Source organism: Micromys minutus (genome assembly GCF_963924665.1).
Source record: "Micromys minutus genome assembly, chromosome: 2".
In the NCBI taxonomy this organism is placed as follows: domain Eukaryota; kingdom Metazoa; phylum Chordata; class Mammalia; order Rodentia; family Muridae; genus Micromys; species Micromys minutus.
This window is the reverse complement of record NC_137971.1, coordinates 31,839,494-31,851,998: the sequence shown is the minus strand read 5'-3', so window position 1 is coordinate 31,851,998 and position 12,505 is coordinate 31,839,494. Positions and strand designations below refer to the sequence as shown.

At 36.2% G+C, this 12,505-nt stretch overlaps 1 protein-coding gene across 3 annotated transcripts in view; it reads right to left on the bottom strand.

Moving 5' to 3' along the window:
* RFX3 (regulatory factor X3) overlaps nucleotides 1-12,505 on the bottom strand; it is a gene marked incomplete at both ends in the record, with an annotated part of 132,046 nt that overhangs the window by 29,504 nt on the left and 90,037 nt on the right. For all 3 annotated transcript variants that reach the window (XM_080911323.1, XM_080911321.1, XM_080911322.1), the window contains 4 exons: nucleotides 2,399-2,548; nucleotides 4,769-4,866; nucleotides 8,546-8,700; nucleotides 9,156-9,271. In XM_080911323.1, the coding sequence (XP_080767449.1) occupies nucleotides 2,399-2,548; nucleotides 4,769-4,866; nucleotides 8,546-8,700; nucleotides 9,156-9,271 (519 nt within the window). The remainder of the gene's footprint in view (nucleotides 1-2,398; nucleotides 2,549-4,768; nucleotides 4,867-8,545; nucleotides 8,701-9,155; nucleotides 9,272-12,505) is intronic.

Below are 12,505 nucleotides of genomic sequence, written 5' to 3'. Positions count from 1 at the left end.
GTAATATATTTTAAATAATAAATCTAGACATGATATTGAGACTAAATTTCATATACATATAGTAATAATCTGGAAAGACACACTGTACAATTCACCTAGTTAAAGTATACTTTTATTCAAAAGGAAGTCCCATACTCATTGTATCTGCAGTCTTCCATTCTCTATGATACCCCAGCCTTATCTAGCCAGAAACCTACTTTCTCTTTCTAATATCTATTCAGGTCACTTCATGCAAATGGAAATATGTAACAACTTTCCTTCTCTTATCATGTTTCTAGGGCTCAATCAAGTCTTCAGAGGTTCTTTTCATTGCTCAGCAATGGTCCACTGTATAGACAACGCACATGTTCAGTTATTCAGTAATGACCACCTTGGCTGTCTCATCTGAACCTGATGCTATGACCACTGAAGGATGCTGTGGACATTGAGGATCTCGAGTCTGAAGATATCATGAAAGGATAAACGGTCAGAACAATTGTGTTTTGAAACATTTCAGTGTACAGATTTTAGGGATAATCATGTGGGAAACTATTAAATATTAAAACATCTGAAAAACACCCAAACCTTCCATTCCAAGTATTTTAGATAAGGACTGGCCAACTTGTACGGCCATGTTTCCCTTCCTCATAGCTATCTGCCATGCTCAATCACATGGTGAGTATTCATTTATCTTTTTGAGGAAATCCCAGTCTCAGTGGTCGTGGAACTTTACATTCTCATCAACAGCTCATGAAGTGCCAATTTCTCCAGTTCTCCAGGGACCAAAAACTGAGACCTTTTTAAATCTTCAATCATATCCGTTTCAGTGTTCACAAAATGAACACTTTTTTCCCCCTCATGGTTTAACCTCCCATTCCTTTTGTGGCCAATGCTAAGAATCCCTTCCCATATTTCCTGGGCACTTCTGTATTACCATTTTAAAATCAGGTGGATTTTTATTAATGGGTTTCAGAGTAGTATACATACATACACATACCATACACACACACACACACACACACACACACACACACACACACACACATATATATATATATACATATATATATACACATGTCCATATATATATATACACACACACATATATAAATAATTGGATATTTGTGAGAATTTTGGTTTCTTTAAAAAACACAGAAATATCATAGGGATATATTTTCATTTTAATCCCAGATGTGGGATATAGGCTGCTTCAGACTGTCCACAGCAGCTGACTGTGATTTGCCTCATGCTCTAGCAAGGGTGTGATTTTGCCAGCGCAGATAGTTTCTGCAAGTGTGTAAGATACAGAAGTGTTAGAGCCTCTAGAGGGGCTGCAGCCACCACAGTGGCTCCTCTGTTGGTTGCTGCTGTTGCAGTTTGTCAAGTGGTAGTGTGCAAAGAGAAAAGAAATTGGATATCCTGAAGACGAAGATCAGATTTGCTCCAAGGAACTCAATGCCCCTATCATCAGGAAGTAATTAGTCTAAGGATATACTCACCAGTTTTCCCTTCCCCTCTATCTTTTTTCTCTCCTACCTAATGTTAGGGGTTGAAAGGGAGAAAGAATAGGGATGGTGAAAGGTGGGAGAAGGAAAAAACCCAAAAAGTAGCTAAAAGTTGGGCTATATACACTTATAAGATTTGAGCTTCTGAAATTCTTTTCCTTGTCTTTTTTATATCCATTATGTAGTCTCTTGTTTCTTCCAAAAGTTTTAAATTTGGACTTTATTTAATTATGTATTTTTTTTACATTGTTGCTTACACTTTAGATCAGGAGTGTTACCATTTTAAAAGTAACAATTAACTTTGTTACTTTAGTATCATAAATAAAATATTTATTAGACACTAGCCATTTCCATGCAAAGTACAGAGCAACTTGTTTTAAAAAATATTTTTCTTTGAACCAAGCATGTACATTTACTGTAGATAATTCTTTAAGTGAGAATTTTCTCAGATATCTGCAATACCTGCTGTAACATAGGTGCTTAGGTTATCCAAGGTGTGTTACTATAGTAACAGAAGTACCAGCTTGAATGAGTACAAATCACTATTTAAACAACCCAAGGTAGTTGTTATAGCCAGGAAAATGAAACAAGACCAGTTAAGTAGTTTTTCAAATTCTCACAGCCATAGACTAGTCTAATTTCTTTGGCTAGACTTCAGTGACTCTGATCTTGATTATCCTCTTAACTTCTTGGCAAACCTGAATGTTTTCTGTTGCCTCCAATTCATAAACCTTAGCTGACTTTACCCACAAAACAAAGGGGTCAATAAAACTCATGGTGAATAAAGTTTCATGGATGAAACTCCAGCTTTATAGAAACCGTGAACACATAATGCTAGTCCACAATCAGATGGGCCTGGTTTAGACAACTGTCACCGTTATTTAAGAGACAGGATATTCAGGTAGGCAGAGTACCTGGACATTGGCAAAGTCAACGCGGTTGAGGTCACTGAGCATCTGGTTGATCTGGGAAGTGTTCTGAAGCACTGCACGGGCTGCCTGGGCCAGGTGATTGAGCGATGTGTATCTTCGCAGAGTCTGGGCAAAGGCACTTACAGCGGCAACCTATAGAAACCCAAGCAAGCTGTGGTGGGATGATTTTATATTTTTTACTTTTTCTCCCCAACCTACCTGCTTTGTATCATAAAAGAAACTACTGCAATCTCCAAATCTTGTTTCCTTCAGTCAAATTTTCCTTAGAAACAGTTTTCCTTAGATACATTTCAAATTAATTTGGTAATAGATTACTTGTAAATTATATAGCATTTAAAATTAAAGAAGAACTATTTAATTTTGAGTGTATTGAGGTAAACATTAAACAAACTCTCACCATTTTTGACTTCAGAGAGCAGCAATAATTAAGCCAATCTTGGAAATTAATTACTAAACCACAACAAGAAATTACATTGTGAAAAGAAAGTAGAAACATGTTTGCTTTCATTCCCTCCCCAACTCTTTTTAGGACAGCTAAAAACTAGACAAATATGAACATTTCTTTTTTATGTGGAAAAGCAAACAATACAGGTTGATTGAACAAACACTTTTCAGGGCAGTGCCATCCACATCTTCTGTTACGACTTCATTCACATCATTAGCTTACAAGCTGGTAGACTTGGTGAGACAAGTAAGTTCAGAGTTGTTATGACCTAATACACTGAATAAATCTTTATCTCTCAAAAACCTCCTCTGTTTCCCTCCATCATTGCCTGGCCAGAAAGGCTGCCCTGGATGACAAGGACTCAAGTTTCCAGGTAAATTTAATCAAGGGTAGGCATTGTTAGGAGCCCAAAGGACATGACCACAGTGGTCAGAGTGATCACTCCCAAAAAGCTGTGTTCTCCTCTCTTCTAAGGCTACAGTTGGGGAAACATAGAAAGATGTTTCTTAATGCTGTAAGTTTTGGCCCTTGCATTTGGCAGTGACCTCTTACTATTGCTAGCTGTGGTATGCTTAATCATTAGTTTAACTAATGATCACTGGTCAACTCTGTTTACATGTTTAGAAATAAATTCAGTTATTCCATACACTCTTTCCATAGACATTTGGTTTCTTTTCTTTCTTCTCCACAACTACTATAATCGATTGAACCCAGACATTATGCATACTGGTCAAATGGTCTACTGCCCTAGCTGGTGATCATTCACTCACTGAATGAGACTAAATGAGCTAGCCTATGTTGAAAAGAACCAAAGATAATAAAAAGAAAACTCCTAAATAAATATCTAGTTCTCATGATCTCATAAAAGTGTTAGATACATAGCAGGTATGACTCCAGTCTTCCAAAATATGACAGAAACCTAGGATATTTATAGGATTTTTATGGGTATATAAGAAGCACATATTTGAAAAACCAGTTGGTTTAGTAAAATAAATGGTTGTTGCTGTAAAGGAGGCTCTTTTGAAAGTGAAAAATATTAGGACTGTATGGAACATTTGAGCAAGCTCACACATACTTGCAGAGAACATGGTTTTATAGTTTATATGCAATAAATACATAATTATACCAGGCACCAGGTTAAGTGTCTCATATATATATTACATTGTTCAACCAATCTCAACATATTATATTTTAAAGAAGTAGCTTGCAGAAGACAGTACAGGAACTCATGTAAGTGGTGAGAACTGAATGCAGACATTTTAGTGCTAATACCATTCACTAGACGGCTCTTTCCACAGTCAGGGTAACCTGTCTCACTGACTGAGGAGTTCAGCAGAAAAATAACTGCTTATATGCAACAGCAGAAGAGCAGACACTGTCCTCTGAAGTGCACTGTCACCATTCAGGTTAAACCTAAAATTCAGCAAGATGGTCAATATTGCAGGCAAACTGCTGAGGTGTTCATTTTGATGATACTGAGAGTGGATTTCAGCTACTTGAGGTATTATTAGGAATACAATTGACTTTGAAGGCAAGGATATACTCTTGGAGTCTAATGGTGGATACAGCTACTTACCAAAAGCCAAAAACATGATTTTTTTTTTTTGCAGCAAAATCAAAGTATAGCCTCTGTCTAATCTAGCCATGGGCATATGACAGACAGGGACAATGGAATCTGGAATCCTATAGGCATGAGTACCTGCTCTGAACTAAAGATTCCATTAGCTAGCTCTGTATAATATTCCGTGTTACTCATGTATAAAGATCAAGAAATAGGTCCTTAAGCAAGTGTAAACACCACACACAGATACACATACAAACACAGACACACACACACACACACACACACACACACACACACACACACACGCACGCACGCACGCACACCACAAAGGACATAACCATACCTTGGTTTGAATCATTCTCTGTGGAATATTGTTCATGGCATTTGAAAGCCAACCTTCTAGGCTTTTTGCAAAATTTCGAATGGCTTGGGTCAAGGCACCTGAATGATAAAAAATAAAAGTAGAACAATAAAGATATGCAATATCATTAATTTTAAGCTGGAACAAGGGAAATATATGTTTATGTTACTCTAATAGCACAGAGAAGAATTTATATTATCTTCATTGATTAAAAGTAACATAACTACTAGTTTCTTAGTGCATCTAAAAATAACAGTTTTGGCTCTTGAAACTGCTTTGTTCTCGGACACTGATGATGCCTGCGGGAAATGGAAACATTCAGGACTTCGAGCTCATGCTCACATATACCAGTTGTGAATAGGTTTGACGGAGCTTTCTGCCTTGGACAAAACTTCATCAAGAGTTCTGTGGTCAAGACTAAGAGGGTTTTGTTTTTGTTTTTTTGTTTTTGTAAAATTTCCATTTCGGTCCCCAAATCAACCACTGTTGGTTAAAATAAAACACAGTGCAAAGCGTTTTTTCTCTCTGTCTATGATGTTTTACCATAAAGCCTATGAATTGGAGTACTTTGTTGAAAAAAAGAATAGAATTTGTACTTGTCTCAAAAAGGTTTCAGACGACTATTCCAATTTTACACAGTAAGTGGAATTACAGTGTGATAGTGTGCTGCCACAGGGGCAGTGCTACTAAGGCATTACCAAAACAGCCAAGCCTGATGTGGGAAACGCCTGAAACAGGGGCAGGTGCCATGACAGAATGTTACAGTGGTCATGAAGTCACTGCACTTGCCTTTGGTTACAAGGGATCTGCTCACTGGCTCTGCTCAGTGTGTTATATAGTCAATGGTAATTAAACTCCTTTGTGCCTAGGGCTACATGCTGTGGGGAATAGATTTAGGTGTTAAAGTTTAAAGCACCCATAACACAAAACTACTCTCAGTAGGTTTCATACTTCCTGGCAGATACCCAGACCTGTGGTACACCATGAGAAAGAAGTCCTATTCTGGCCAACTGCCCACAAGAATATAAAGCAGGACCGAAGTCCTGGGCTTCCCTTTCTATGCTGAAGTGAGTCTGACACCATTATTTGTTAACTTCTGCCAAAATAGGTTTGGGAGGGAATCTAACCTATTCAAATTACTTACAACAAAGATATCAAATATAACACCCCAGTAATAAAACAACTGGGTCTTTATTTTTTAACTGGACAATAGAACTTAAAATTGCCTACATATTGATTAGGAAGAATGCACACTCCTAACTAGGTTGAACTGGATATTTTTAAAGAAGGCAATATTTTGGAATCTCTTAAGTGTCCCGCTTTAACCAGGAGAGAGAGAAAAAAAAAAGAAGTATCTTTCTGTTGTTTCATGTCCTACAGTCCTGAAGTGCAGGCTTGGATGGGAATGAAAAGCGTGACAGGCATTAACACCCTTTCTGAAACTTAGAACAAATTTTCATTGGTTCTCTAATTAGTATAACAATAATTTTATTTGCAAATACCCCAATAACTTCTAATGTCATTTTAAAGCATTTCATAATGCCTTTTATTTTTAATCTAGACAAACTTGCTGGAAGGAGATTATAATCTAAAAAGATATATTGGGCATATTAAAAAGTTTAGGTATTTACTTTTTAAAGAAACCTAAATTATGGGCAGCTGGGAATATAACGCAGTGTTACCAGGTGAGTTCTTACTCAATAATTCACACTTAATTTCCTTTTTCCATGTTCCGGGTGAATGTATTTTAGAATATAGGCTCTTCAGGCTGACTTTAAATTAGTACGATGTGCAGACTTTTTAGCTAAAAAAAGAAATCCCATCTGGACAGAAAATGGTAGAGTGAAGTACTAGTAGCCAAGAAATACAATTTTTAAAAATAAAATTAAGTTTCTTCTCTCTGTAGGGATTCATATAAAATCGGAATTGTGCAGACTGATTCTGACAGCTTCTAAAGACTCATAAATGGATGGTTTGGTATTTAAAAATCTATTCCAAAGCTGAGCTGCCTTAGCCTGCTCAAGATCAGTATTAAAATGCACCTCACCCAGTAACAGCTATCTACACTGTATTTTAAGCATTACATTGTTGAGACTTACTGAAAAATGAAAATTGAATTCCCCAAATTTCTTTTGTAGAGTACTACATTATTATATCTTATAACTTTGGAGAAATAAAATGATTTAATTTTCTGGTGAGTGTAGAGACAAATTCTTGGACAGAAATCTGTTCTTTTTCTATCACATTTTTTCAAAAGACAAAGGGCAAGTGTATTATATACTTAAAATTCTAAGGCTTAAAGTAAACTAAAATTGATATATGACTTAAAATTAGGGAACTTCTAAATTCTGATAATGCTAAGACAAAAGCACCCTGTTTCTGAATTGTTTAATGAATCTTGGTGCTACTGACGTGCCTTGGAAAACAAAGCACTTACGGCTAGCCCTGCTTGAATCTCCTGAGAGAAACTGTACGTTGATAGCCAGATGTCATAGGCTAATGAGCTAGCCTATGCAACCTATTTTAAACATCTCTAGAGATTAACACTTGGAGCACAAGGGGCAGGAAAGTAGTGAAAAAATAAAATTCTTGAACAAAAACCAGTGGAAATTGACATAGTGAAAATTTCCACAACAATATTAATTTCTATCAAACTTACAGTCAGGTAACCTGGTGAGGAACACATTAGCAATTTATAAAGTGTTAAGATAATGCCAGTGGGATTTCTTTTGTTTTTTACTTTCTCCTCCATATATTAATGTACATTGATGGGCATAATATGTAAATGTGTATAAGCATCTCTTTTTAAGGTTGTGATGTATAAAAGAATTTATATCTTTCACTGGGTCTTTGCTTTTGTAAGTATAAACACACAATGTGAATACCCTCCACTTTCCTTCTACTAAAGCCTACTCATAGAGTTTCCACAACAGAAGAAATAACTGGCGAATAGCATATTTAAAGTACACAGCAGCCAATGTCATGAGATAAGAGACTGCTTTGACTTTATCAACATCTGAGTAAAGCAACCCCCATTTCTTTAAAGGTTCAGGTCACTAGTAAGGCTCATTGTATAAAGTAGTGCCAACTGCCTCTAACAATACGCATAGTAGCATTTCCAACTACAATTAGAAAAGAAGCTTTGTTTGCTATAACGTGGTCACTGAAAAGGGTTATCTGAGTGATGGATGCAATTTCTATTTGCTTCACACTTGGTACAATGCTTGTGTAGTTATTAGTTTTTCCTCTAATCCTAGTTAACCATGAGCGTTGATGAAGCTGACTTTCTAGTCCTGAAGATGACACAGTAATAGAGTATGTGCTTTTATAAAGAAACTGAACTCTACTGGAAGCCACAATCAACTCATTTCAAATTCTAAGCAACAATCAAGGGAATGGTCTGCAATTAGAGACTTGAATATTTTTCAGCTATCTGCAGAGGACTTTAGTCTGGAGTAGAATAATTTTGCATGGCTGACTAGACTATCAGTGTTCTTGCAATTAGTTTATTGAGGGTGTCATAGCTGTAGGTTAGCTTTTGAAAAATAAACTGCACAAGACTGGAAGACAGGACACTCCCCCTTCACTGCAAGGTCACGCTAGGCTTCTTTCATGCAATATTCTTTATGCTGCTTGTTTTTTTATTTGACAAATTTAAGTAAAATTAAGATCACTCCTGATTGCAACATCAATCCCCCAAATTTCTTGGGTGGTATGTATGAGAACAAAAGCATCCGTAGTTGTCCCCATTTAACTTACTAGGAATGGGTCTAAGGACGTCGGGGATGAGAATCTCCACCAAAGCCTGGTACATCCCATGGTCACAGTTACACATCCATTTCAGGATAGACTCATGTTTGCACAGAGTTATCAGCTTTGCTTTCGGAAGTCGACTTTCTATTTCACTCAGATTGCTGGTGTGAATAAATGTTGCAAATGAATAGATGGCAAATGAGGATAAAACAGAAAATGGACTTTAAAAAATAGTTTATCAAATATTACTGAGGTTAGAACTCTACCATCATTGCACTGGTGTTATATGGCTGGATATATATGGATGTATATATACAAACACACCCCCAGAGCTACCTATGTACAGTAATAGTTTCTTATGGTCTGAAAGGCTGATAGGATAGTAATCCACTTGCTTGACATAGAACTAATAGTCCCCAAATCAATAAAATGGGAGCTACACACACTAAAATCTCAGGAGAGCAGTCTGTGGTTTATTCCTAGGATGGTCAAAGCGTCAATCTACTCAGTGTTATCAGGTGAAGTTCACAACTGGTATACATACATATCTCTAGTTCATTAGCTGTGACATCTACTTCATTAGGAAAACAAATCAGAAAGGCATACTGATTCTGACCTTGGTTCCGTAATGGTAGTGCCGTCAGTTGGAGTAGAGGGGGAATAGCGCCAGAATGTCTGCCACAGTTTTTCTATCAGGCTAAACTGAAGATTCACAACAACGTCCAATATTGCCTAGAAACAAAAGGACCAAACCATAATACTTCCTTTACTCCCCCTGGTTCTTTTACTTTACTGTAAGATGTTTCTGCTAAGGCAGCTACAATCCCTATATGATATAGATCATCCTATATGTATTTGAACTTTCCCAAGACTGGTATATTGTTTGCAGTCACATGTGTCTCCTGAACTTTAGGAATCTGGCCACTCCCAAAAATAATGTCTAATGACAGTAAATACCAAAGATACTGCATATTCAAGACTCTGTAAGACACAAAGGACAGATAATACTTAACTAGCTGTTATATTAATTACCAATTGAGATGACAACATATTGCATTTTGAAGATAGAGTAAAACAATGTAAAAATCGTTTAATCATTCTACCACCTTTATATTCCAATGATTCAGTAACAAAAGAAGTAAGCATCAATAATTTGTCTACATAGTGTGTTGTTGAAATAAAAACAGACTGAACTTTAAATACTCCAAAAGAAAAGCACAAATATTAGCTACTAACACTTATATTGTTTCCATGTTGAAATAACGTACTGTATTTCAGACTGTTTGGTTGTTTGTATGATGTCCCCCAGTATTTTTGGACATTTGAATAATTGGTCTCTATTGGCAGCTCTATTTGGGGAAACTTCGGAGATGAGGCCTTGCTGGAGGATGTGTCACTGGAGGCAGGCTTTAAGACTTTAAACACTTGTGCTGTTTCATGTTCTCTGTGTTCTGTGCTTATGACTCAAGATAGAGACTTTTAGCTTCCTGTTCATTCTGCTCCTTCTCTGCTAGCTGCCATGCCTCTGTACCAGGACAGTCCCCCGGGGAGCATAAACCCATAAACTCTTCTCTAAGTTTTCAAGTCATGGTGTTCTAAGAAAAAAAACCCAATAACTAAAAACATAACAAAAAAGAAAACATAACAGACTAGTTATCAAATGAATTTTGTATACTTCAGATGATTAAAAAATTGAAAAAAATAATAAAAAATATTTTGTTCTTATTCTTTCTATTATTGGTGATATAAATTGTATTTCAAACATACAAAAATGATACAATCAGTGATAAATAGTTAATGCACTGTATTTCTTTAATGACACCTAACATTTCAAACACTTGGGAAAAGAAATAAAAATGAATAATCTGCTTATAATCTTTATATTCTATTTTTAAATGATAAGACATAACATTAAAAATCTATTAAAAGTGAAAGTAATTACTATTTATATTACTTCCACGTTAGGTTACATATCTAATCCAATCTAATGTAATCAGGGCATTCCATATAGACACATCCACAGACTACCCTGATCTAAATAATCCCTGGTTGAGACTCTTTCAGAATAATTCTGGAGAACTTGACAAGTTGACAGCTGGAAGCGTTTTACACACACACACACACACACACACACACACACACACACACACACACACACCTGCCTACTCCAGGCCAGGAAGGACAAAGAATCCAAACACCTGAGTTCTTAGGTGAAAGGCAGAGGTTAAGAGTGATCAGTTACTCAAGTGTGGAAGACGGGTATAAGGCTGAGCTAAGTCTTCCAAGGCTGTTGGTCATGGGTCCTTGCCAGGCAGAGGGACCAGACAGTTTGCTTCTATGCATGCCTTTTATATAGATCAGCTTTAGTTACAGTTTCCTAACTATGGGGTTTTTGCCTTGTGTTTTAGTTTAGATTTAGTTTCTAGAACAGTTTCCAGGTGTATCAAGTTTCCATTTTCTTCTGTTGATGATGTCAGTGACTGTCACTTTCTCTAACTCTTGATGAGCACATTTAATTTCAGTTTGCCACTGAAACCACTTTGTAATAGAACCTTCAGATAATGGCAAAAATGAAGCCAAAGAAAATTTATTTCTGTGATTATGCTGAAAGTTAAAAGGCTGAGGTATAGGCAGTATAAATCAGTAAAATGAGTTTGATACCATCAGTAACTGAGAACTAAGAAGATTCCCATCAGGATCTATAGAAGTCCACACAAGGCAGAAAAAATGAGGATAACCTAGGGCCCATCTGAATTTTTAGGAGAAAGTAAACGGTAACTTCATTATTCTAGTGTATGTGCTACATACAAAGCTCTGGCATGAGAGATGTGATAGAGTCTAAGTCAGACATGAAGCATGTGTGTGGAAGACATGTTCTGAGAACTAGCAGGGGATGTTACACACTGTCAGATACTATCAGAAACATTAAAAAGAAAGAAAAAAAACACTAAAGGCCGGCTCTGAAAACAAAGTAAACATATGGAAAAGGCAAAACCTTCTCCAGGGAGAAGTTCTTACAACTGCTGCTTAGGCATATTCCATGAGATGCTTTCAAAAACACCTTGATAAATATGTTATAAGAATTCCAAATGGCAGAATAATCTTTCTTTAAAAAAATAAACCATAGAAAATATGAAGTGAAATATGACAAAAATTTCAGTGCATCATATAGTATGTTCTAATTAATCTCCAATGACCTCTGAAATGCCATCAACATCAGCCTCATACACGGCAGCTTTGTAAGTGACTAAAGTATGATTATTTTCTAACCTATTTTAAATATTTAGGCAAAAAGGGATTAAAATAGTCTATATTGTGTTTTTGGCAAATCACTACAGGATTCAATCTGAGATCAAGACAGCTTTATTTAAAATTTTGACGTGTAACAGAAAATAAAATTAGAATTTTGTTTTCTAAATACACAACTCTGTTCCATGTGAGAGGACAGAGCATTGATAATTTAGAAACAAGTAGGGTTCATTTTGTGGACTGCCGTATACTACACATATACGCTGAGTGCCCCCATATCTTCACATCAAGTATATTCATTCATTACAACAGGAATTTTCATGAAAATTTTAATCTTATTGAAGGCATCTGTTGCTTAGAATGATCTCACCGTACACTCTTTAGCAATGTAAATATGAGTCACTCAAAAAATCTGAATCATATTTGTATAAGCTAAGTTACTTAAAGGCAGTAGTTTTAAGTTTTTCCCATGTATATAAAGATGATCTAGAAACACCCCCAAGTAGTCTGGAAAGTATTAATGGGAGATGAATACTGGGTGGCTTATACTATGCCCGAAGTGTTGGAAATACATAAGATGTGCTGAAGAACACTCAATCCAGCAAGATGTTTAGGAGAGGACTTGTTCTTGATTGTCAATAACCTAGCAACTCTGACAAGCACTTGGGTTCACACCAGTAATCTTATGTCTAGAGCAAGGAAAAGAAATCTAAAATG